The sequence below is a fragment of the Fringilla coelebs genome (assembly GCF_963513975.1).
Source record: "Fringilla coelebs genome assembly, chromosome: 9".
Classification (NCBI taxonomy): Eukaryota; Metazoa; Chordata; class Aves; order Passeriformes; family Fringillidae; genus Fringilla; species Fringilla coelebs.
The window spans coordinates 15,567,519-15,592,849 of record NC_140067.1 but is presented as its reverse complement, the minus strand read 5'-3'; the positions used below and the strand labels follow the sequence as shown (position 1 = coordinate 15,592,849).

General features: G+C 36.7%; 1 protein-coding gene across 1 annotated transcript in view; it reads right to left on the bottom strand.

Moving 5' to 3' along the window:
• PKN2 (protein kinase N2) overlaps positions 1-25,331 on the bottom strand; it is a 54,736-nt gene that overhangs the window by 17,781 nt on the left and 11,624 nt on the right. The window contains exons 2-4 of the mRNA XM_084211156.1: positions 12,973-13,273; positions 5,104-5,255; positions 564-681 (exon numbers count right to left, since the gene is read on the bottom strand). Coding sequence (XP_084067282.1) covers positions 564-681; positions 5,104-5,255; positions 12,973-13,273 — 571 coding nt within the window. The remainder of the gene's footprint in view (positions 1-563; positions 682-5,103; positions 5,256-12,972; positions 13,274-25,331) is intronic.

The window sequence follows — 25,331 nt, the reverse complement described above, 5'->3', positions numbered from 1 at the left end:
AGTATTTCAAGCCAGGTCATTTTAATAGCACTTTTTTTTGTTGCTTTAAAGGTAATTGTTTAGCACTCAATCTAGCCTAAATACCTACAAAACCAGGAAAAATTCTCCTCCATCTGTCCTACTACTAGAACTAATAAGGTCAGTCTATTAAAGTACGTATGACAAGCAGGCTTTGTACTGGCATCAGATTTTCTTTTAGCATCATAATATAAAGATTATATGTTATTAAAAAAAAATCACTAATTATTAAGAGATAAGAAAGCATGCATGAAACGAGAAGGTAGACCACAAAGCAAAAATGGACAGCATAAAGTACAGAAAGGATGATAAAGAAAGATGGTATTTCTCTTCATAACGATGAAGGTATTTTCCTTCACATTCTTTCAGATGTTTTTCGCCCCCCAAGACACACAAAGTTTTGCGAGGCCTCTGATTATTTTTGGTTCATGCAAGCTGTATCAAATGTTCCTAATAGAACTTTATGGTAAGTCTGCATGCATATGGGTATATATCTATATGACATTCTGACAATAATTATTCATATTTCCTTTCTACACCATCACCATTATCAAAAGCCAGTTCATTGGTCTGGACTGCCTGAAGAATCTGCATCCTTATAACTTCTATTTTTGTCTTGCTGTCCTGAAGCATCTGCTGAGCTGTGGCAAGAAGTTTTCGATCCTATTAAAACAAACAGACAAGTTGAAATCAGAAACGTCTTCATGGAACGAGACACACTGAAAGTTTCAAAACATACATACTTAGAAACAAGAACTAAATCAATGCATTTCATTTAGTATAGCATTAGGCAAACTAACCACATCAAGATATTAGTGAAAATTATGTTAGGACAGAGGCGCTGGTTGATTAAAGACTGTAAGCCACTCCCAGGGAAACTGTGTGTGTTTCAAGGTGAGTGAAGGAGGCATGATCTAGAAACATTACATGTGTACATTAATATTTTGTAATCTGATACTAAAGAAAGAAGAAGATATTAAGTGCAAAATGCCTCTGAAACTATGTAGAATGTCTCCAATTTACTTTGAGTATGGTAAAAACTCTTGTAATAGACAAATTTGCTAGACTAAGCCCACATAAAAGTAATTGGACTATTTAACCTGAGTTGATATTCAATACTGAAATTAGAAATATGATGTTGTTTACACAGCACATTAAGCCTGCAGTACATTTTTCTGAACAAATGAAAGCTGAACATTTTTTGTATTAATAAATATGTAACAAACAAAGGCTACTTCATTAGCTATTTCATCCAAGTACAGTACAGCACTTTTAAATCTATATAAAATAAGATAACCAAGATTCATTTTCAAAAGCAGTATCACAAGAAGCTGCTTAGAAGAGAACATTCCTAAAGATGAACTCTCATAAACTTCCATGGTTGCCATGTGGCTCTGTCTCTATGTTCTGGCAATTACCAGACAGCTTAAAGGTGATCTGACTTGCAGTACAAACAACAACAAAAACAAGGTATAAGGAAACTTAAGGAAATTTAAGGCAGTGTATTTGTCCTGTCCGTGCAGTACCAATCAATCACAGTAATTAACAGCAGTCAGGGCAGATGTGTACTACCCTTACAACCCAAAGGGTATTTTGGTTACCTCATTTTGTAGCCACTCTATAACCTCATTAATAAGTTACTTTCCCATGGACATGGTTTATAATTGTATTTTTAATTTTACTGTGAAGTTACCAACTACTTTAGAAGTTAAAGAAATTAAATTCTTCCCTTGCCATAACCAAGAGAAAGAACCGCAGTAAAGCTCAGATCCCAGAGCTGGAAATACTGGCACATGAAGCATACTGTAAGAAAGATCTGTATGCTGAGAAACTGACCTTCACAGAGCTCCTCTATGACCTCGTACCCTGACTTACTACTCACTCTGGTATTTTAATGCTGCCTTTTGTTCTGCAGGATAGATACACCAAGACTACACATAAAAAGACTTTGGTTTCGTGGAAAGAAATTGTGCCCCCTCTGCATAACCATAGTTTCACAACTCAATTTTAAGTTTTAGTATTAATCAACATTACAGGGAGATACCACAGATATCATATTTTAAGATTCCATGTTACTTATCCAATTAATGATCACACTGACTTTCCTAAATCAGTACTTTCTCGAATACAGATGTGAAATTTTGGAATAATCACTGACTCCAGCAGAGTCTAGGATTTAAGTAACAGATTACAAGTCACTCCAAAATCCTGTATTAAACCTTATCCATGCATCATTCTGATGTATAAATATGCTGGAAGTGTTTCTTTGTCTGTATCTTCACTTTTATCTTATTTTTGATCTTGCTGCTCTTGATTATCCCTCATAGTCTCTTACTGGAATGGATTTGCTTGCTCAGGAGCAGCATTAGCCCCTTCAGTATGTAGAGCGGAGGCAATCCAGCGTTGCAGAGATATCCTTAGGTTTTAAAGAGACAGAAGATCACATCTTCCAAATCAAAATGTATGTGTAATGCTCAGCAGCTCTCTTAGTGTTGGAGGCTGAATACAAAGTATTTCAATGCATCTTCTGAGTACAGAAGAACTGACAGTGCCTGTAAAACTGATCCGCAAAGCTGTCATGGGATCTCAGAGAACCTACGCACATCCAAGGAAAGATGATCGTTATCTCAGAAACATTCAAGTCCAAATAGGTTGAGCTGAATGTTACTGAAGCAAGTAAAGTACAAAGGGAAAAGCTTCCCATGAGATGATGGGTTTATTAACAGACTGCTTTTTCATTTTCAGAAAACAGATTATAACCTCCCTCCATCAAATTTAGGTCTCAAATAATACAACAGATTTGAAATTAGATCATATAGTACACTTGAAGAAAGGTCACAAATGAGTTTAATATGTTTAAAGATGGTCCTATGACTACTTTTTAAGAACTACTGGATTACTGGGATTGGAGTCAAACTGGGGATTTTCTGCCCCTTTTGCCCACCCCATCCAGATGGTTGGATTCTTTTAAGCTCTGCTTTTTAAAACATAATCAGCATGCTCAAGGCTACAGTTCAAACTTGTCAAATAACTCACTACTGAGCAGGGAAAAAAAAAAAAAGAGAGAGAATGAATACCCACCATTTCCATCCTGTTTGCTGAAGTGTGGCTGGCAATGCTTTTGTGCTTTGCAGCTTGCTCTCTCCAGCCCAGTTACTATATAGTCCCAATGCTCATTTAAGCATTTACCAATTACAAATACAAGAGTCAATCATAGATTTTAATTACATACCTCAATCTAAGGCAAACCAGAATTTCTCTTCTCTACCTAGTCTTATCAAAGGCTGCTAACAATGTCTAATATTACAGCCTGAGTGTTTAGTTAAGTTTTTCAGCCTGTTATAAGGTTACTTACCAAGGGTTTATTAGAAACCTAATTCATGTATGTCTTTTGATCCATTTGGGTCAGCTAATTATTAGTTTTAAGTGTACCTGATGTTAAGTACATGGCCCCAGAGAAAGTAGACTCCAAGGGTTTCCAGGAGCTGGGGGACGGTGGTGGATGGACAGCATTCCCAGGACCTTAGTCATAATGTGCACTCCAGCTATTTCTTCTATTTGCCCCCAGCTAGTATGTTACAGGTCACTTTCAGATAAGGCTACCTGGGACAGAAGGAACTTGATGGCACCTCTGTCTGGTCCATTGAGTCTAAACTCATTTTCTGGGAGAAAGCAGTGCTCCCTGCTATTTTTTTTAAGGTATAAGGAAGTCATACAGTAGGCAGACACAAAGTGATCTACTTCTCCACCAACATCTAGCCCAAATTTGGGCAAAAACATGAAGTTCCTTTCCAACAATTTATAGTTAAAATCAGTTCTAAGGGGTAGCAAGGTAATTCTCAGATTCCTACTCTTCTAGCCAAACACTGTCTATTAATAAGTTGACTGACCCAGATAGGTGCTGGCTCAGCTAAGATCTTAAAACATTTTGATTTTACTTACTACTGTCTGGACACAAAAACATCTAACCAAGCTACTACACACTATTTGTTAGATTTACTCTTGTGTTTCCCCTTAGTCCAGAAATTAATCTCCTTAATGATTTAATAAAAGTAAATGAAAAAAACAGTTCATGAGTAATGAATGAAAGGCAAAGGGAAATGTAAGTAGAGGATCCTTCCCTCCCTTTTTTCTCCTTGGAGAACTATGACTGCCTCATACTAAAAACGTGTTGTTGGTTTTTTTTTTTTTTTCTTTGTTAGTTTCTAGATTTAGTTTTGTAAATTTTTTGATTTTGTTTTGTTTTCTTTCATTTCAAAGTTTTGGATTGTCTTTCACTTGAGTTAAGGGGTCCTTAGAATATGATTAATTTTATTACAAAGAAAAGACTATGTAATAAGTCAAACCCATTTAGAAGTTAGCAAACACTTTCCCTCCACTTCCCTGGAAAAATTCTGGTGCTATCAAGAGAGACTGAGTGCAAGTACTTAAAATTCAGATATAATAGTAAGTGTGGCTTTATCTTTAATTTAACTTTATTTTATCAGTTGCTACCTCTAGATTACCACACTTTCATAAAAATAAATTATTTCAATGTGTATTTTACGTGTATGTGTATCAATGCAGGTGATGACATCTCTCTCAGAATACTTCACACATTCTATTGAAGCATTTGGCACAGATCTTTTTACTGCTAACTACAACTAGATGACAAGTTCAGAATATATTTGGCAATACTGCCTTTGTTGTAATTATCACGCACGTTACAACGTTAAACTAATGGCTCTTTTTTTTTCAGTGGAGCTAGGAAAAACACCAGACACCAGTCAGTCCTACCAAGCTTTGCTGCTAAATGAATCCCACGTGGTCAAAGATTACTAGATGTACTAAATTTAGTAAGCCGGATTTATTATTTAGGTTGAACTGCATCTGTACAAACTGATAAAACAATCACTTCAGTGGGTATCAAACCACAACAAAAAATGGTATAGTAATTTGTAGCAGATTGGATGTAACTGTTTAACAAAAATATAGCCCAAACTAAAAATACTGAAGCTGAATACTGTTTATACATTGTACAGTCACATTACAGCAATGTGAAAACCCACATTCATTTAATGATCTTTAAGCATTCCAAAGCCTTACCTTTGAAGAGCCATTTGAGTACATCTGTATCATATTTTCTGCTCCCTGTTTTACCTTCAGTTCTATATCCAACTGCTTCTTTAAGGCCATCAATCTGTTGTTCGTAGAAAACCGAGGATCACTATTTGGAGTATCAGGAGTGCTAGGACAATCTGTGAATTAAAGGTAAAGTATAAGCATGCAGAAAAAAAACAGGAAGAAAACACCCAAACCACTCCCCCAAAACCCACCTTATACTCTACTCTATGGAGTTACAGATTGAACAGAACTGGAACATCATACTTGAAAATTAAGAGACCCTCCTGTCCAGAGCTACTTTGCAACAGCACTGCAAATGCGCCTTACCATGGAAAGCCTCCCGAGAGCCCTGTGACTCCTACACATGTCCTAATTCACATGAATCACTTCTGGCACTGGGCAAACAGGCAGGTTTGCAGCTAAGCCTATTTTTATTTCAAAGGAGATTTAATTCTTCTAGAATGTCTTGAGTCAATTAAAAAATGCAGTTTTCCTTTAGCTTTGTTATATGCCCGATTTTAAATCAAAGTGTTTTAACAACAAACTTGGATAATAGTATTAGATACTAATGAGCACTGTCTGAATACAGCTCTTGAGTAGATCCTCATCCATTTTAGTGTGAATACTGCAGACACTGTTTATGTCAAAATTAAGACCAGATAAAAATAAGCCTTTATCTTATTCTAAAGCTGAATGTTTTCTGCTCTGCAGTCATAACAGAAATCTGGGATAAGTGGATATATAGGCAGATAGGTTACTGAACAACTGACTGATCTATGGGAAGGAGAAAGCTTTTTCACTTGACAGTATTACTGTGTTTGGGTCTCCCTCTTGTTGGATCAATAACATGGAATGCCAGTTCGTTTTATCAATTAAATTATAAAGTCAAACTGTTAGTAAACTGAAAAGAAGTGGCCACTGGACTATTTTCAACACACCTGTCCTTAGAGCTGTCTTCACTAGCAGTATCAATGACTTCCAACCTTTGGGTAAAAGAGGACAAACTATTTCCACCATAATAATTTTTTTAAAAAAATTATTTCTTCTACCCCAACAACTGAGAGAATACCTTCTTTATGGACAAATGGTACTGGTTTCCTGGAAGACATTATTTACTGAATACAAACAGTAGAATCTTTTTTCCAGTTGTAATAATCTTCCTTATATTAAAACTATGATGAGGAATTCTGAAATTCTCAATTACCAGAAAACACAGGCAGTGCACTAGTAACTCACATATTTTTACTTGTGAGGTGTCAAGGGGAGATGTCTTATCTGCTATTTCATATTTTTTCTGTAAAAGCTTCTGATAACTACTTCTGTAGATTAATACATTTTGTTTCCAAGTTTGCTGGGTAATTTCCTCCTAAATTGCAATCTTTGCCAAGGTTACATACAGATATCAAGTAAGGAGTTTTAATTTCCTCTGCTGCTAATTCACTCTTCACTTCAAGCCACTTACAAGTCTCTTACTGCATCCTCACTACTTAAAGGTAGCACAGAAAACACCAGATGTTTAAAAAAAAAAAATCTGCATTACTCCTCAGCTGTTTTTTCACTGATCCTCTCCTCAATGTTTTGGCTTGATTCCTCTGTGGAACTGCACTTGAGCAGCTTTACCTTAAATCTGTTATGAGTAAAATAAAGATTAACAAAATGCTTTCCTATCAATTATGTCTTCAGTTTCAACTAATCCTCATCTAATTATCTATTCAAAATGAGAACTAACATGAACTTGAAAGTCACAGTGTCAAGTCTCCTTGTAAAGTAGATTCATCATATAAATGTATATTTACCAACTTTAGATATATGATGCAAGCCTCTACCACTTAAAGATCCCAGCCCTCTGATGATCCCTGTGAAGGCTGTGGGGCTCCTGAAGTCTGTTTTCACAGCTTTTAAAGATGTACACAAGCAGCCTTTCTTTGCATTAAAACAACACACAAGTTGCAAGTTAGGGACTAATTAGAGATACCATGTTTCAGGCTGCCCAGGCAGCTGTTATTATCTGCCTTTGCATGTCTCTGCTGTGAAGGTGTAACCACACCACTTACCTGGGTCATTTCAAGAGCTGGTCTGTACTTGTGGGTGTAACCTACCCTCTCCTACTTGGTTAAAATTGTTGTACTATATGCTTTGTTAGTAACTAATAGCAAAGGAAGATTTTCTGCAATAGGGACTAATTGCTAGGAAGAAGTAATTTTTTGCCTTCAGGCATAATGGCTACTCACTAACTCCCAAATATGGAACAACATGCTTCTTAACATATTATGTTTAAAAAAAAAAATTACCAACAGCTTTTCAGAGATGCTTTCCAAGGGACTCCTTCTACCATCCCCCCAACCAATCTCCCTATTACTTCTCAGTAAGCAGCTCGAGGCAGCTTCTTATAGAATTCAGATTAATTTTTAAATCAGCCAGACAAACCGGTTCTATTGCAGAAAGCACTGACAGTCTCAGCAGCAACACTACAAGCTACATCTGTATTAGCTGTATCCTTTTCTCTTTGTTCTGGAAGGTTGTAATGACTTTGCATGGCTAGTTATCTCAGATTTATTTATGTAAAGCACTTTACAGAGGGGGTCACATCTCCTCTGAAAGCATTTAGTTATCTTCGTAGTACAAATAAATAATAAATTCTTCCAGGTAATTGCAATCAATAGAATTTATGTATACTCCTAAAGTTAAACAAGAGTTAAGTACCAATACCAAATTGATATTTCACTTGAAGTAGAGACTGGGGAACAGAAGGGATCCTCCAGTTTGCCCCATTTGTTGGTTAATAAGGGCAGTACAAGACTTGTCATTTTGGATACATTCAAGTACAGCTTTGCATCGGACAACAAGGGCTTTGCTGGGGTACAGGTTCAGGCTCCTAGGCCCAAATCTTCTTGACAGTGAGTATAGAGTGAAGTAACAGATGCATTTCAAGTGAACTCAACTTCAAACAAATAGGCATCTTAATATACTGAACAACTATGAATGTTGTTGCTTAACACCAGTGAGTTTTGTGCAACTTGTTAGCATGCAGCCAGGCTGCTGGAAGAGCTGCAGTGCTGCTTCCCCAGCACCTGAAATATCCTGTTTTCATAAAAATATACTCACCAGACTTAAAATAAGTTAAGAGGGATGATTTTTTATTTAATATTTGGATTACATAATGACAATGGCAGTTTTCAGTCTGAAATGCTTATCTGAACTGTGATCTTTTTAGTTTGAGTTTGTACAGTGCTCACCAGCAAAAACTTCTTGCTTCTAAATTGCCTTTTACCCATCACCACCATCTAAATTGTATTTATAAAGAGTGGTTACATAACTCTACTCTTCTGAGACTGCTGCTCATTCCTTTGGGATCTCCAAAGTTGCTACATATAGATGCTACATACACTATTTCTTCAGTAAGCTCAGTGTGAAATCGAGGATCCCACATAACTTTCTGAATTTGGGTTCCCAGATGGTACTGCAGCATGCTACTTAAGTACACAATTAGCAGCAAGTACCCTTTGGTAAATGGCTAATTTTAATCTTATTTGAGGATATTTAATTGCAGTCAGCCTCATCAGTGGCATACCCAACAGAAATACCTGCAATGCATTTAGGCATTGCTGAAGGGAGGAAGAAAGATGCATTGTCAGGCTTTTCTCAGGGAGTCAGAAGGTTGGATCAGCACTTGAACTAAGTCATCAGTGGGCAGCAGTAGACATTCTGCACTCAGAAAACATTCAGTGCTGACCTCCTAGAAACTTCTGAAGTTCAACTGAATTTCCACTAGGCAATAGCTAATTTTAACTACTAAAAAGGTGACAGGAGATTGTTTCAAATTGCATCAATAATATTATTCTACATTAAAGCTCCCAAAAGTTACCATGAAATTCCAGTGGGTATGAGTTTGTAGGTGGAGTCTGCTGTCTAAGAAGTCACTACCTATTATCAGTTTGGTTGCTACCTCTACCAGTTTCCAGTAATTGGTCTTATGCGGACACTTTGGTGTCCAACAGACCAACCTAGTCACTTGTAAGGACAAAGAAATCTCCCAAACAGCCAGCTAATCATTCTTAAACAAAATAATTTGTTTTCTTTGCAATGCCTACAGCCAAAGTAGATAGCTTCCACATCAGTTAGGAGGATGGAAGCAAAGGCATTAACTTGTCTTTTAGTTAATTATGTCCATGTTTTAGTCCGTTTTATCAGTTTGCTTAAAGGTTTTCCTATCATTGCACTTCTCTATCCCCCTTAACTTCAGCTCTATGAAATGGGCCAATTTGCCAATTTATAGATTTTCTATGTATTAGCTATATATCTAATTAAATCAGTAACTTGCTGTAGGTAAGCTATTTCAGTCTTACACCTCCCCGAGTCATATTAGAGACCACAATCTGTACTGCTGCTTTTGATGCAAATCCACCAATTTAATCTCTGCTATTGTATAGAAGTATGTTTTCTAGACTCAAAATTTCTTCATCTCTGAAACAGAAGTAAACATCCCCATGGGACACATTACATCTCTCAGACTTCCAGCAACAATGGTCGCTAGACTTGTCCTACTCATTTTATGTTGCTGGATTCTACTTCACTTTTAAGTGTTGACCTACAAATTTTAAAATCCCGCATCCTTGTATGACTAATACACTGCACAACAAGGGCAGACTTGGGTACAAAGTCCCATTCCTAAAACAAACTTAGATTCATCAGCAATCCCTCTAAGGTAAAGTACACCTATGTTGTGCTAAAAGTTGTTTCTGAATCACATACCCACTGTCAAATCTACCCTCACATGCTGTAGTAAAGCTGTTTGACAAACTGCACTTTCTGGTTAAAGTTTAGTACCAATTCTTCAAATAATTGTGAGCTTTCAGCTCTAGGCAAACTACCACAAAAACATCTAAACTTGCTTGGAATGGAATGTTATTAAAACAGATTTTTCTACAGTAGATTCGTTAACGCTACATTTAATGATTTCAACATGTATTGATTACACGGTGCTGATTACAAAGCAGTTACACTAAAAATCAGTGGCTTGTTAAAAAGTAATACAAGTTACTGCATGATACCATAAGAAACAGAAAGAATCACAACAGCCTGTGTAGCATTTCACAGCTCTATACTGGGAGCACTTTACAAATATATGTTCACACCCACTTTTCAGATACAGGAACACAGGAAGATTAAATGACTGTTCTAAGTTATCAAAATGGTCTTTCAACCAGTCAACAGAACAGTCAAAAATCATTAGAGTTCAGGCCTGACAAGTCAAAAGGATCAGCTCAATGAATCTCAATCTTGACTTTGCTACTTAGAATCTGAAAAAACCTATCCAGTATATTCTGTTATACAGGGAAAAACACAGGGCTTTAATACTGAAATGTATTAAAGTACACAAAGAGAAGACAGACCTTGACTCCTACAGCTCTTGAACCCTCTTTACCTTATTTTCAGCATTCATGATCTGCACAAGCTACAAATTTCCCATATATTTCCATCTCTTTTAAATAACTTGTTACTAAGTGACCAGAAGAAGGTCAAACACAAGCGAAAGTGAAAAGCAGTAACAACAAATAAAGATAACCTCAGGAAACAATGCACTTTTTGGGGAGCTCCCCTATTCACTAGAAAATGGTTATTAAATACACTGCCTATTTTAGCAAAAGCAAGAATTCCCTAAGTGAGGTATGTGTGACCTGTCCACTGAGGTATCTTATGTCAGATGGCAGTCCCCTTTAGGGTTATGTATATGTGTGTGTGTGTGTGTGTGTGTGTGTGTGTGTGTACATATATCCACAAGCACACACAGCTGGCACGTCACGGCTTTTGTATTACCGACTTTATTTTGCAAAGGCCAAGCTCACCAATACCTTAAGTCAAGCCTAAGGCTTCATTATTCAAAAACAAAATATCACCCAAGATGACTTGCAGCCATTTGTCTCAAGACAGAAAACATTTACTGATAGTGCTCCCCCTCCATGTGCTACTGACCATGAAAGAGGAAGAAGACAAGCACTTAAACTACAAGGCAAACATTACAGAAAACTCAGGCACTTCAACTTCAGAGGGTGGGTGCTTCCAAATCTTTTATCTAAAAAGAGGTATTAACAGGATTAAAGATTTGTTTGGTTTTCTTTCCCTCATAAAGATTATGCAAAATATTCTATTTAAATGGGTCTTGCATGGGAATACCCGATGCGATACTTTACAGAGAATATAAAGATCTCAACTGAATTTTCAAGTTTTTTCTTGCATATTTCCATGATTAAGACTGTACAATCTATCTACCACTAACACCTAGAACAGAACGGAATTTAAAAACACAGTCCTAAGAAGTTTAGCACACATCAAAAGCATGTAGAAGCACATAAGATCAACCATGATCTTTTATCCTTTGAATCCCTCCTGCGTTTCCCAAGACATGCACAATGACAATGTTACCCATTAACTCATTATCATAAGGCTTTTAAAAATGCTACGCTGGAAGGAAGCATTCCAACAAGAGCATTTCTGTGATCATCCACTTTTCAAGTTCTACTGCTAGATGAATTCTGCAAATTATGTCTGCACAGATTTTTAATATTTGGTCTATACACAGTTTGTATACAATTCTTTTTCTGTTCCACTTTTTCTGTTCCTTTAAAAGCCACAGTCCTGTCAACACTGAAGCAGATTTTCATAAACCTTAGCTGACATGGAACAGAATGCTTCATGCCTACCAAAAGCCCAATGGCTATCTGGAAACACACATGATTGTATTCATTTCCATTTCATGCTGCAGCAACCACTTAGCCTCACTAGTTCCAGCTGTGTCCCTGCCCCACCTCTTGTATCCTCACACAGATAAATGCAAAAAAGAATCCAGCACAGGCCACCACAGACACCTGAACACCTCTGCAGTGTGTCACTGGGCCAGACTATGAACTGCGGACATCACCTGCCACTATTTCCTAAATTCTCACTGTAACCAACCTTTCATCACAAGGATGATGAAGATTTTTATTCTACTGCCCAAGCTTCCTTAGGCTTGGCATTCACTTCACAGGAATCTCTGATGGCTTGTGCACACTATTAACATTTTGCCAAGAAGAGTCTGTGCAATGTGAAATCACCAGGCTGGCAGTATCTACCAGGCCGTTCCACAAAGCTGAAAGAGGACTGTTTACTTTCACAACATTCCATCTTAAAATACCAATCCTGGTATTTTTAAAAAATACATTCAAAATGAGTACTGACTCGCTGCCGTGCCACAGAAAATACTAATTAAAACCATCAACTACAACCATTCTGTGAAAACAATTTCAAATTGTCTTTAAAATAGTAGCTTTGCTGTGGAAAAGGCTGGAGAATAAATAAATTGTAAGAAATGTCACTGTAAGAAATATTTGATAAGTTAAATAACAGCACAACTGAAAAACATTTTCTAATTTAAGACTTAAGTTTAAAAGACCAAAAACTATCAAAGATTTTAAGTATAAATGTTGTAATTTTTCCTGCATTGAATAAAAAGGTGCATCGGTGCTGATGTCTACAGTGTAATTCAGAGAAAGTCACTGGAAGAGCTCATGAAATTTGCTTTCACACAGAGAAAAGTTACTAGGAAATATTACAGTGACTGAGAAAATATTTTAGTATGCTAAGAACTGAAAGTGAAGAACTCGTAATCCATAAAAGACACTGTTCCCTAGAAAGGAATTTAAAACTCAAACGTACTGGATACTGATTTGCGAGTCAAAACAAAGAGACGTACATAAGTAACAAGCTCACCAGCTATGGATTTGCTCGTTCACAAAGCAATTTTTTCAAGTGAAATGGGGAGAGCTTATCTCAGCTATAAAGAAAAAGTGATTTCACAGTAATGCATGGTACCTGCAACATCTTCGAGATCTGTTACAACAATGTGTGCATTTAGCTCCTGTAACTTATGATGCAAGTCTTCTAACTTCTTATTCGATTTTTTCAAAATGTTGTCCACATATGCCAAGTTCTTTTTATCCGTTGTGACCTTCCTGAGGTTCTCTGCTCCCTCCTTGATTTTAAGTTCCTTTCTTATTTCTCGCTTGATTTGGTCCTTTACTTCATCCAGCTTCTGCTGTACCATTGTATCTGAGAAGTCCAACTTCTGGCCAGTACTCACATTCTCAGAGGTTACAAGGCCTTTGGCATCCCCCTAGGAAGAAAAACAGTAATGTAATCACCAGGCAACACTGTTTCTGACAACACACACTTACAGTGCCCAGCACTCAGGTCGCTGTAGTTAACCCTGTAAGGCCATTCACTAACTTCAGGTTACACTCACATTGACCTAAAGCAACAATACCATAAGATATGATGTTAACTGGAGCTACATTTTACAACAGATTTATTTTAAATTTAGTGCTATCTTTACTTTGCCTATTTTTAACACTAAGATATTTAAATACTTTTGTATTTGTCATGGCTGCTTGCCTAGCAGTTACATGCCTCAGAGCTAATGAGTCATGTTTGTAATTTTATAGGTTTAATTTGTGTTTTAATAGACAAGACGGATAGAGGAAAGAAAATTAACTTCTAATAATTATAATCTATGATGAAATTTTATACATTCTTTATAACAGGTTCCTTTTAAAGATTGTTTAAAAAATGTAGTGATATTTGCAGTTGTTTAAAGAAATACTGGCATATCTATAAGGATTTGTCAAGTTATTACTGGAAAGACATTTACCAGGTCTTTTTATTTTTTAATCTTTCAAGCAAAGATTTATTTTTTTTTTAATAAAAATTAATTTCTTTTAAAAAAATAATAATCATTAAAGAACCCAAATCTTACTTTCTTGTGCAGGCAAGCTATGCTGAAATAAAAAAAAAATGTTGCAATGATGGAACAGGAGTTGGTGTAGTAAGGGAGCAGGGGATGAAAAGTCTTCAGACACCCAGTACACAGGGGGTCATAATTGTGCCTACTATACATTCACATATCATTGAGAAGTAAGAGCACAAAGGGCACATTATAGAACCTACACCAGTGAAGTTCACATCCAATTAATTACATATGTGAGAAGATTTGTGTGCCTTATGCACAGACCCCGGACAATGAGCAGACATTAGGTCCTACCCAAAAAATTCCAGCTAGAGGTAAATAAATGAAGGTCAAAGAAAGATTCTCCTGAACTTGAATTTGATCCCATCCTAACTCAGAATTTATTTAATAAATGTCTGGCCTGATTGCACGTATCTATCCAAAAGACCAAAATTCCACCAAACTTTCTTAAACACTATGATGAAGCTGCCTTGACTTCTGAAAAATGGGGTGAACAAAAAGTCATTTTTAATTGAAATGTTGAAAGCTTTTGTCATAAAATCACTTATCATCACAGTAAACAGTAGAAGAAAACATGTGGGAGGGAGTTCACAGAGCACAGCATCAGGCTAATAAACTGAAGAATGTCCAGAACACAAAACCACTACAGACACTCTACAGTAACTTGGTTTTAAAGACCTACATGTCAGCAGATAATGTTGGTCAAACTATTTCAATCCATGCATATTCCAGCAATACTGCCTTCCATAAGCAAGATGCAATCTACTAGTCCTCAACTAATTTCCCAAGTTTCCTGAATCTCTCATTAAAATTTGTCTACCCACAGATTCTGCTTTTAGTACAAAGAGTTAACAACTCAAAGATTCTTAAATATTCAAAGTAGTCAGAACTGCCATCTTGCCACAGAATTTGACTATCAGTAAGAAAGAGAACAAGTAAGCAATTTGGAAATGACAAACTGAGTAGGAAATGAAAGAAAAAAAACCCATGCAAATTTAGTTTAAGTGCACTTGTGAGTGCTTTTCTGTCAGTGCAGATTAAAATAAATAATTATGCATATGAAGAGAGGCTATTAATAGCTGTACTGGGAAGTACATGGCATTGTCTCCATATATAGGCACATAAAATAGAATTGATTTTAAAAAAATAGAATAATCAATAGCAATGACCAACTAGTACAAAGGTTCATGAAATGAAATGAAATGAAATGAAATGAAATGAAATGAAATGAAATGAAATGAAGGAAGCCATCCACCACGAGTTGAGTGTTTAGCTTTGAGAAAACTGAAACTGAAAATAAACTGATATACCAACTGTATGGCAAACTATTTAAGTAGTAAGTATATCCAAATCAGATTAAGATCTTTGATTTCTCTAACACATAAAAATTAAGGATATCAAAAAAAGAGCATCAAGATTAGTATGCTACTACTCAGCTTTTAAAGAAAGAGATATTAAATAAGTTTGTGAATAAAAAGCATTTATTTTTACAGCATAATTATTCATGCCTGTTCTGCAAGCTTTCTAGAAATACACTTATGTATCACTTGCTTCCTTAAAGCAAGATATTATACTTTCAGTTCAGAGGAGAAAGACAAATGAGGAATGTAAAAAAACCCAAATCAAATAACAAAACCACCAAAACCCAAAAGAAAAACCTTTTTTTCTATGCTGTAATAGCACCTGAAGTTTGCTAAAATTATGCCAAGAATGTACACTTCTCAAACAGAACAATGTAATTAGGATATAAATAATTCAGAAATATTATTCACTGGGGTTTACCAAAGAGACTTCAGTTAATTGTTCATCCATTGAACAATATTGTATTTTGTTACAGGGGAAGTTTTTATCCCTCTACAAGCCCTATATCCCATCTGTTAAAGTGATGTTATGTTCTTCCATAAAAAGGTTTTTGGAACCTTTGTTCCAGACAGAGTCCTTAGTAAGCCTTCAATGAAATTAAATCTCCATGATCATTAGTAATTTGCCTTTCAAATTTGCAGTAATTGAGTTGAAGTTCTCCTCAGCCTGAGCAGTCTCAGCAGCATCTTTGTCCCTGGATTTAAGAGTTTCAGGCTAGACTTGTCTTCAATCTGCTTTTGAGACTGTAGAGAGTTCACTAGCATGGATAACACTAGAAGCTGGTCACACTGCCTGTACACTTAAACATTCTTTTTTAAATCCCCCCAAAAGCCACAGATGATAGTCCTTCTGTCTCTCCTGTAACCCAGAGTTAGTTATATTTTTGAGCAAAAAGTATTCTCTCACCTCGTTATCCAGATGTGTCACCTGGCACAAAGGTCACTGTGAAATAAATTCTTCCAAGGAGGCAACTGTGCCCTCAGTGACCCCTGAAGGTCACTGTGAATGCAGAGCAACAGTGTGTTCTGCAAGGGAAGCTGCTCTGGTCCTGCACTAATGCGCTTTGCTGCTGAGATGCAACAAAGGTTTGAGATAGAGCCTCATGCAGCAAAGCTGAGCAGCCTCAGAAGTGTTCCAGTTTAAGATGAAGATAATATCCACAAAGGCACAAGATGAAACATCTAATAGTTATATCAGTGAAATGAGGTAGGATTTTTCTTTAAGAAAAGCACCTCCCAAATCCCAAACTCAAAACTATACTTTTAAACAGAAGTTTCTTAAACTACAGCACATTCCAGCTTTATTAGATGACAACCTACTACCAAGTCTCTGCTTAGAGGTGAATATTCTTTCAAAAATCTATTTTTCTCATTTGGATAAGTCCCTCCCAAGATGAACCTCACATCCTTTAGGCTGTAGGTGTTCTGCCCTGAAAACTAAGTGTAAAAAAAATCAACAATTAGGGGCAAGGCCCAAGTCCTTTCCTTTGCAGTGCTCAAGCAGGCAGCGTGCAAAACCAGAAGAAAACATTCACATTCTCTATGCCAAGAAGCTATCAATGAATTTTGCATAACTCTTCCCTTTACTCTCCCTCTCCAAATCACTTAACATAAAACATCTTAAGAGTAGAAATGCTCTAAAACAGATAATGACTAAACCACTAATGCTGGCAAAAGAGAGAACAGGCCTCACTGCTTTACAAGCCAAGGCAACAGAATGGGCAGCCAGTTACTGATTCAGAGTTTCTTTTTAAATTCTGGTAGTGTTTTGACTGCTGGTTAAAAGAGAGGGGCCAATCTTTGCTGGGTGATGCCAGTACTGGACAGCTCAGCACAGCACCCTTTCCCCTTGTGCCACAGCAAACTGCTGGGGACCTGGTTCTTGGCCTGAGCACGGCAAAGGGCAGCGTCACCCACCCACTGTGGGAGGCACGGAGAGCAGAGAGAGGCAGCACTGCACACCTCTTTGTAAAATACATGTCTCCAAGGCACTGCAAATTTCTGAAACATTTCAGTGTGTAATGAAACTGAAGATATGCTTACCACGATTAACTATCAAGAACCACAAGTAAGATACTACTGCTTGATCAAGAAAAAAAAAAAAAAAAGAAGGAAAAAAGGAGTCCAATTATGCAGCCTTCCCATTGCATAGGGCTTAACCTCACTTCGATTGCTGGCTATAAGACTATCTATTTACATAGATTAATTCAAGATGTCAGCCTTCAACTTCTGTACTTCTGGGAAATGTTTTAAGTGTAGTTGCTGAAAATAATGAGTAGTGGTCTGAGCATGTCTTTTAATAATACAGTCTATTCTGGCTGCTGTGGTGAAAGAGAGTAATAATAGTGTTTATGAAAACCATGTGGGGCTTGCACTTTTGCTTCAGATCAATTCTGAACCAAACAACTGGTGAAGCAGGTGCTCTGACATACTGCATTTATCACCAAAATCCCATTTAAGAATAAAACATCCAAACTGCATGGCAGTGGCAATGGTATTGCTGGAAGAGAGTACCATGAACACACCAGGGAATCTGTGTAAGTTGTGTAAACCAAATGGCTTTGAATTCTAAATGAGATTCTCAAACTGCCCCCTCTTAGAAGATTGCACTAAAACTCTGGGCATTAGTAACTCCTGAAGACTTGCTCCTAAGGTCACAGTACAACTTGACTGTGCTACACCATATATTCATTATAGAGAATATAGATTAGAGCAAGAATTTCAATTGCTCATTTCTGTTAGAAGCTGTTACAGAAGGATAAGTGGAGCCTTAAACTACACCATGCTTAACAGCTGATGAGTGCTCGTGCACAATATTATTTACATTTTACATTGATGTGCTACTAGCACACACTAAACCTGCACTTAGAAAAAATCCCAAACCAGACTTTCTCAAAACTCCCAGTAAAACTGCTTAAATTTTTTCCTAAAAGTATTAGCATTTCTTTTATATGCTCTTGAAATTAAATAATAATTTATATGCTCTTTATATTACTTTTTATATGCTCTTGAATTTTAGTAATCATTTCAATAGACAATGAGACAATTAAAAACCTGTTTGACAAATATAGTAAAAAATGCTATATAAAAATAGGATTTTTATCTTATGTATGATTAAAAAAAGTTATCATAACCCAGAAAGACAAAATTTTTATTAATTTGTTATTTAATTTGAAGAGCTAGAAGTACAGCTTTGGAACTACTAGGTATCTTAGTATAATAATTTTCTGAATAATTTTTTAGGGGAAAAAAAAGGAAAAAAAGCTTTTTCTGAGCTAACTGGCAAAGTTCTCTACACTAATTGCTAAAACTAGAGTAGTCTTTTATTTTACAAACAACGTTCATCAATTGCAAACTTCCCTTCCCCCTGAAATCATTCATAAAACCAGATGTGACAGCTTGTCCGCATTACTGGAACTACATGGACTATTTCCTCCTACTCAGAAGCAAATGTGATTGTGGTCAAGATCTCAGCACTCACCCAATGTCAAGAACTGAAAAAAACCCCAACTTGGAGGCTTAGTAGATTTTGGCATTAGTTTGCTGCGCTAACATGTCACAAATCAGGATTTAAATTTAATCTAAGTCACAGCTTTCTGCTTTGTAACAAGAGGCTGTTTAAGGCAGAAATACCCACAGTCCACTACATTATACATGGATGAATTCAAGTAGGACACTGATTAAAAGGGGTTCAATTCCTGTGCACAAACAGTGAGTGCCCAACTGCATCTGTAAGAGATGAAATAGATTTTTAAAAAAGGAAAAATGCGTTCCTTAAATAGGGAGGTCCTGAATCAGCTGGTCACTTCTGCTATGCTCTCCCGGTTTAAACTGCTGTCCTGAGGAATACTTTAGGAGGAATGTTTGCTTTCACTCACACAATAGCTGCTGGGCTGCAGCAGTTGGTCCTACAGCTCCGGTATGAAAAACTGTGCAGCCCGGCTCAGCCAAAACACCTCATCTAAACAGGTAATAAAACTCCCTGGGGAGTCCTTGCTATCATCTAGCTTCCAGCCACCAAAAATCCCTCATTCAGCCAGAATTTTTGAACACAAAGAGCATGGCCCCCAAAAGGTGCTCCACCTGCAGTAAAGACTTGCTTACAGAATTAGAAGTTGTGTCCATGCAGTGCTGTGCCAACACTAATAAGAGAAAGGAGTGTAAGAGAGAGAGATTTCTTTGCTACAGAAGGGAAAGAAAACATTTCAAGAAATGTTGCCTTCAGCTGCTTCTCGTTGCATGAGCTCCTGATAATTTTATACAAGGACCTGCAAGGAGGCTTCCAAGGAAATATGACATTGAAAGAAAGTCTTCACACTGAAGATTTTCTTTCAATGCCGTATGACTTCCATATGCCATAAGTCAATGACTTCACACTGTTTCTCACAATCATGAAAGCTTGATGGAGGCTATGGCACAACACAGGTGATGAGCACTCAAATGGGGTGCTGTCAAATGGCTACAGTATCCAAGAAGCATTACTACATTTTCTGGCGACAGGCGTGGTACAAACACTTCAGCAGGTTCCAAACTTTTATCTCTATTTGAAGTTCCGACTCCTAGCCAAAAAATTCCAATAGAGTCCAGTACAGTGGAAACAAAACTTCCCCTCTCTACTTTCAGATGTGCAAAAGAAATAGCAAAATCCTAGTTCCCATCAATAGGGACTGCTGTCACAGCCTTTATTAATGTGTGCCTAAGAAGATCAGGATATGAAATTATGGCTATAATAATGCCACTTCTCCATTCTCTATGAGACTTTGCTTAGTTTTCATTTAGCTTCTCATCACATATGAGAATAACATACTCAGAAGAAAACTGCTTTTTATGTAAACAGTATGGTTTCAAGCAGACCACATATGGTAGGTGAAGTTCTATTAAATGCCAAAATACAAACAGTCTCTTTCAAGATACAGGGAAGAAGATTTTATGAAATGTTAATACCATAGTGCATGCTGAAAATATCACCAATAATGATGTATCTGTAACTGTGCCAAGAAGACTGAAGTAATTCCCCTAAAATGCAGCCTCACCAAGATGCATGCAACCAAAGCACTGAAACGATAATTTCTCATCTAATGCCTGTAACATTATCATATACTAATAATGTGGTAAATATACACACTCCCCTTTAAAAGATAAGGAGAACAGGTGGATTAAATGACAGTTCAACAAATGAAAGAGGCAAGCTCAAAGAAGAACAAAATATTGCAAGACTAAGTCCCTCAGCCACAGATCCTGGAATTGTACACTTACTGCACTGGATTGGGCAGCAAAACCAGACAGGTATCTGTGTCCTACGTCCTCTCAGTCTGACTTGACTGATCTCTCTGTTACATTAAGCTCAAGTTTGGTGCAAGCAGTTGTTATAATGCTTTGAATGGCTTGAAGTGCAACAGAAGTTACTCAGGAAACAGAATTATTTCAGATAAAGGTAAGGTCATGCGAATTCTGTGTGGTGAATTTGCCTCTAAGTATAAGTAATACAGAAACTAATCTGTCCACCAAGGAGAAACACTCTCTCCCTTCCCCATACTGCTTCCACCACAACCAGTAAGGTATCTGTTGAAGTGCATGTTAAAGCAAATACCTAAACTCAAAAATTTCTGCTGCTACTGAAAGTTAGCATAATTTTGTTCTAGCTCACCCCAATATAAATATTTATTGCACTTTTTTCATACAAAACACTTACCAGTTTTTGTCTAACATTCAGAGCAGAGTAATATTATACATGTAGCTCAAGATATTTGAAAAAATAATGTCACTACATTACCCAAACTACAGGAAGTGGTATTTAATTGGGTAGAAGAGATTTTCAAAGGTTAAAAGGTCAAGTCAACAGACATGAGTCACAATCATGTCTTATGACTTTGATAACTCCTCCTCAAACTCAATGCATACTGTACAAAGGTGATAATTTGGTGGGCATACATCCAAAAATATGCTTACTTTAAAGAAAAGTTACCATTGCAACCATACATCTTCAACAGCTGTAATGTTAACATTGAGATAAAAAAACGTGTGGGTAAACTTTTGCTTGTGAAGGAGTTTTAGTTACTGTGCAGAAATACAAAATTAAAACCTCAAGGAACCCAAACCCTAATTTATTAATGCTTAATGACAATCAGCTTTTCTTGTATATTATGAATGAAAAATGAATTAGATAATATCTACCACTAAAAAGGTATTACTATCTATCTCGGGTAATGCAACAGATTGAGCATTCTGCTCATCCACAGATCACAGTATCAGCTGTTGCCACATCTGTTAAATGGTGGGAATTCAGTGTAACACACTTGAACTAAACTGCGAGAGAAGAATGCTAAAATGTCTTACTACAAAAACAAATCATTACAGCTGGAACTTCTGTGATCTTTCAGTGCAGGTTAAAAAATCTTAAACATTGAAATGATGCAAAAGAAGTCCTCACAATAAAAAGGAATTTCTCAATAACACATGCAAGTATCAGGACATTGTTGAAGACCAATACACTCAATTTCTTTAATCTGAAAAGTACAATAAAGGAGTCCCTGTATGAAAATCTCAATTTCTGAGATGGATAACTAGCAATTGAAAAGAAAAACCCCTGAATTTCTTTGTTTCTGGCAATTCCAACTTTCAGCACAAACAACTGATATGTTAGTCCATTTTACTTTACTATGTTCTACAGGAGCTATTTTTAGCCATTTCAAAACTAATGGAAGAGTTGAGAGTCTACATTCCACTCTAATTAAGCCATCATCTTTAGCAGCCAAGTATTTTGTACATTATAAATGCAGCAATACATATCAGAGATAATACTAACATCTGTTTTATAAGGCAAGAGGCCAAGCAGCTAAATACTAGATCCTGGTGAAGGAACCAGATTTTCTGCTTTCTAGGACTGTGTCCAACAGCAGCTTCACCAGAGCTTATGGGTTTCCCAGCTTGGTAGCTGAATCTGTTGTTACAGGAAAGGGATGTATGCTTGTATTTATACCAAGGATCTGTGTCTTCATACTCTAGGACTGAGAACTCTTTCACAGTAGCTTGGGTTGTTTAATCTGAAGTTACTCAAGTTCAGAGCCCACACTCCAAGCAGCTGGAAATCCTGCTCCTGCTTTCACCTCCAGCAGTAAAAGGATGGGAAAGTCTTCTTAAATCCTTTCCTCATCTTTTACAGGTGGTCAGTATAAAAGATCACTTTTCCCTATTGGGACTGCCACACCCAAAATTCCACTTGTAGAGATGCAGGCGTCTCATTCCATGCTCTTCCAGTGAAAGTTTATGTATGAACACAGGGTTATTTATAGAACCATTACTTCACGTCCCATTTGTCTGAGACTTCTACAGAGCATCACTGATGCACATTGTGATACATCTGAATAGTGTTTTTGCAATCCTTCTTTCTTTGACCCTTAAAATATGGTAGAAAGATTCTCACTGGCTCTTAATGTCCATTTTCTATTTAAAAATTCCCTAGGCATTACAGAATAATGAACAAATAGTATCCTGTCTTAACCTACAACAGAAGCCAAAAGAAAATTGCCTGACTTAGCTGCTTTATATGCAACAGCAATGAAAAAGAGGCAGGTGATTTCACTTCCTACATGGATTGCAAAAAATTCTTAGTACATTTCTAAATACAAATATGCCTAAAGCTTTGATTTTAAAACCTTTCTACGTTTTCTTAGTTTTTAGAAGCCTTGATTCTCCACTGACTGTAATAAGTACTCTAAGTAAATCTAATTTTTTATGACCTAAAATGAACATGTGACTTACATATGAAGTTTGCAGTGAAAAGTATAGAACAAAAGTCTAGGATTTTAGCAAAGCATTTCTTACTGCATATTGAACAAATTTTACTCTTTATATTTAGCCTCAGCACCATCTCCCAAGTAAGCTGTTTCCTGTTTTGCACACATACTTGCATTGGACTCCCCTCCATCTAGCTCTTGCTACCACCACAGCTCAATATCAGTTAAATAGAAAATGGGAAGCAGTGGTTTCAAAATAACCAATGCACCAACGAGACCTGTAACATAACAGAAATGAAGCAGAACAAAACAACAGGTATTCAGTGCATCATGTATAGACATACATACAACACTAAATCTTAAAGGATATCCCATAAACCCATGCATACATAACAATGGTAAAAAGGTCTCACCTTACAAGTGCATTAAATTAGGGGAATGATGTTGTTTTTTATACTGCTGAGTATTTAGAAAACCCATAACAAGACACACTTGTTAGTGATCTCAATACTCTTCCCTTTTCAGAGTGGGTAAGGTCACACATGCAGTCTATGTGTTCTCCAACCACAATATATGAATGGAACCTTGAATGTGCTATGTAACATGTTTATCCTAAATGGATCAATTTTTTAACACTACAAGCCTCACCCTACTTTACAGGGCACATATAAGCAGCAGTTTTCATATACACAATCTCAAAAAACACCCTAGAAATACTTGTTGCCAATGTGAATCTGATTTTGGTATGCTCATAACTTTTGAGGCATTTTTCTTCAAGACTAAAAGTTTTTCACTTCATTCCAGTTCAGGAGCATTTCACTTAGCAGCCTGAGAAAAATTTTCAGGTACTACTAGAAACTGTAGCATCAAAAATCTATTAAGCAAAAGTAGAATTTTCTGCTTTATTAATAACTAAGAACTACCAAAAAATTCTCTAGATATGACATTGAGCAAAACCTTCATGAAGAACTGCCTTAAGCTAAGGAAAGTATTGCAGTCAGAAGCTATTTTGGTTAACCTGCTGCATTCCCCAGAGTATCTACAATGTATTCCTCTATAATGACCTGTCTAATCTAAAGCATGTCATCTTTAGGAGACAAAAATACACAAATTAACTTCTGACTGAAAAATACCAGCAGGAAGATGACTCCTACTTGATGAAAGCTACTTTCATATTCTGAAATTTAAGCGTTATGTGGTTGTGGCTATTTCCTAACTGCACTTGGAAGGGGCTGATTGCGAGTGGGTGGGGTGTGTTTTTTTGATGCTCTCTCAGGTATTGTATTAAAGATGTCAAGACTCACAGGAGAAAAATAAAAATCTGTCTCTGCAATAAAAAAAAAAAATTTTAACTACAAAAATAAAGTACAGTCCCAATCTGTATGCACCATTTTCCAAATTAAGCTAAGACACTATATTTAGCTCAAGTTACCATCCTCTCAACTCTAAACATCTCTGACCTCTCTGAGCATTACTGGTTTCTTTTTCATGTCCTTTGCACTGTTTTACCCAGCCAGGACACAATGAACCAGCATTATGATGAACATTCTGGGGTACAGCAGCCAATGCTTCTGCCTAGGTACAGGTCCTCCCCATGTGCTGAAGATGCCAGAACCACAGCCAGGTAACCCTGAGTGAGAAAGAGGCAGCTCTGTTCATTCCCAGTATATGCCACTAAAATGCTCACTGCCCTTGTATCTCAGGCTTGCAGGAATTCCCAGTGGTTGTACTTCACTCTGTACTAAGTATATTCATTGCAGTAAAGAAACATATATATTTCAGGACACTAGACAGATTATTTTATATCAGTGGAAAAATTAATAGAATTAGAAACATTTGACATTTTCAACGTACACTGCTGGCAAAGTGCAAGATCAAAATTAGTGGAATAATTTGCAGAAAAACTACATGCCAGATAGAAATGAGGAATAATCCAGCTCCATAGTTCAGAAAGTATATGTGAATCAATCCAGAATATGGATGCCTGTAGTTAAGTTTTAAAAATTTGTTTACTTCAAGGACTGTATAAACCTTTAATTGACAATGAACAAATTAATTAAAGTAGATGCAACAGATGGGAAGGAAGGCAAATGCTAAAGAAAGGAAATGCTACTTCTGAGCTCATAAAACAGTATAGTATATTGTAGAAAGAAAAAAAAAACGGCAAAAAATGGGAGACCATTAGCAGAACTTGGATCTCCCTTGCTTTTCTTTCATACCCAAGGTCATCTAGTTCAAGAATGTCACTTGAGTTAAAGAAATCAATTTCCACGTGCACAGAAACTGCTTCCCTGACAGTGTGACTGAGTAACTGCCACCAAAAAGAAACAC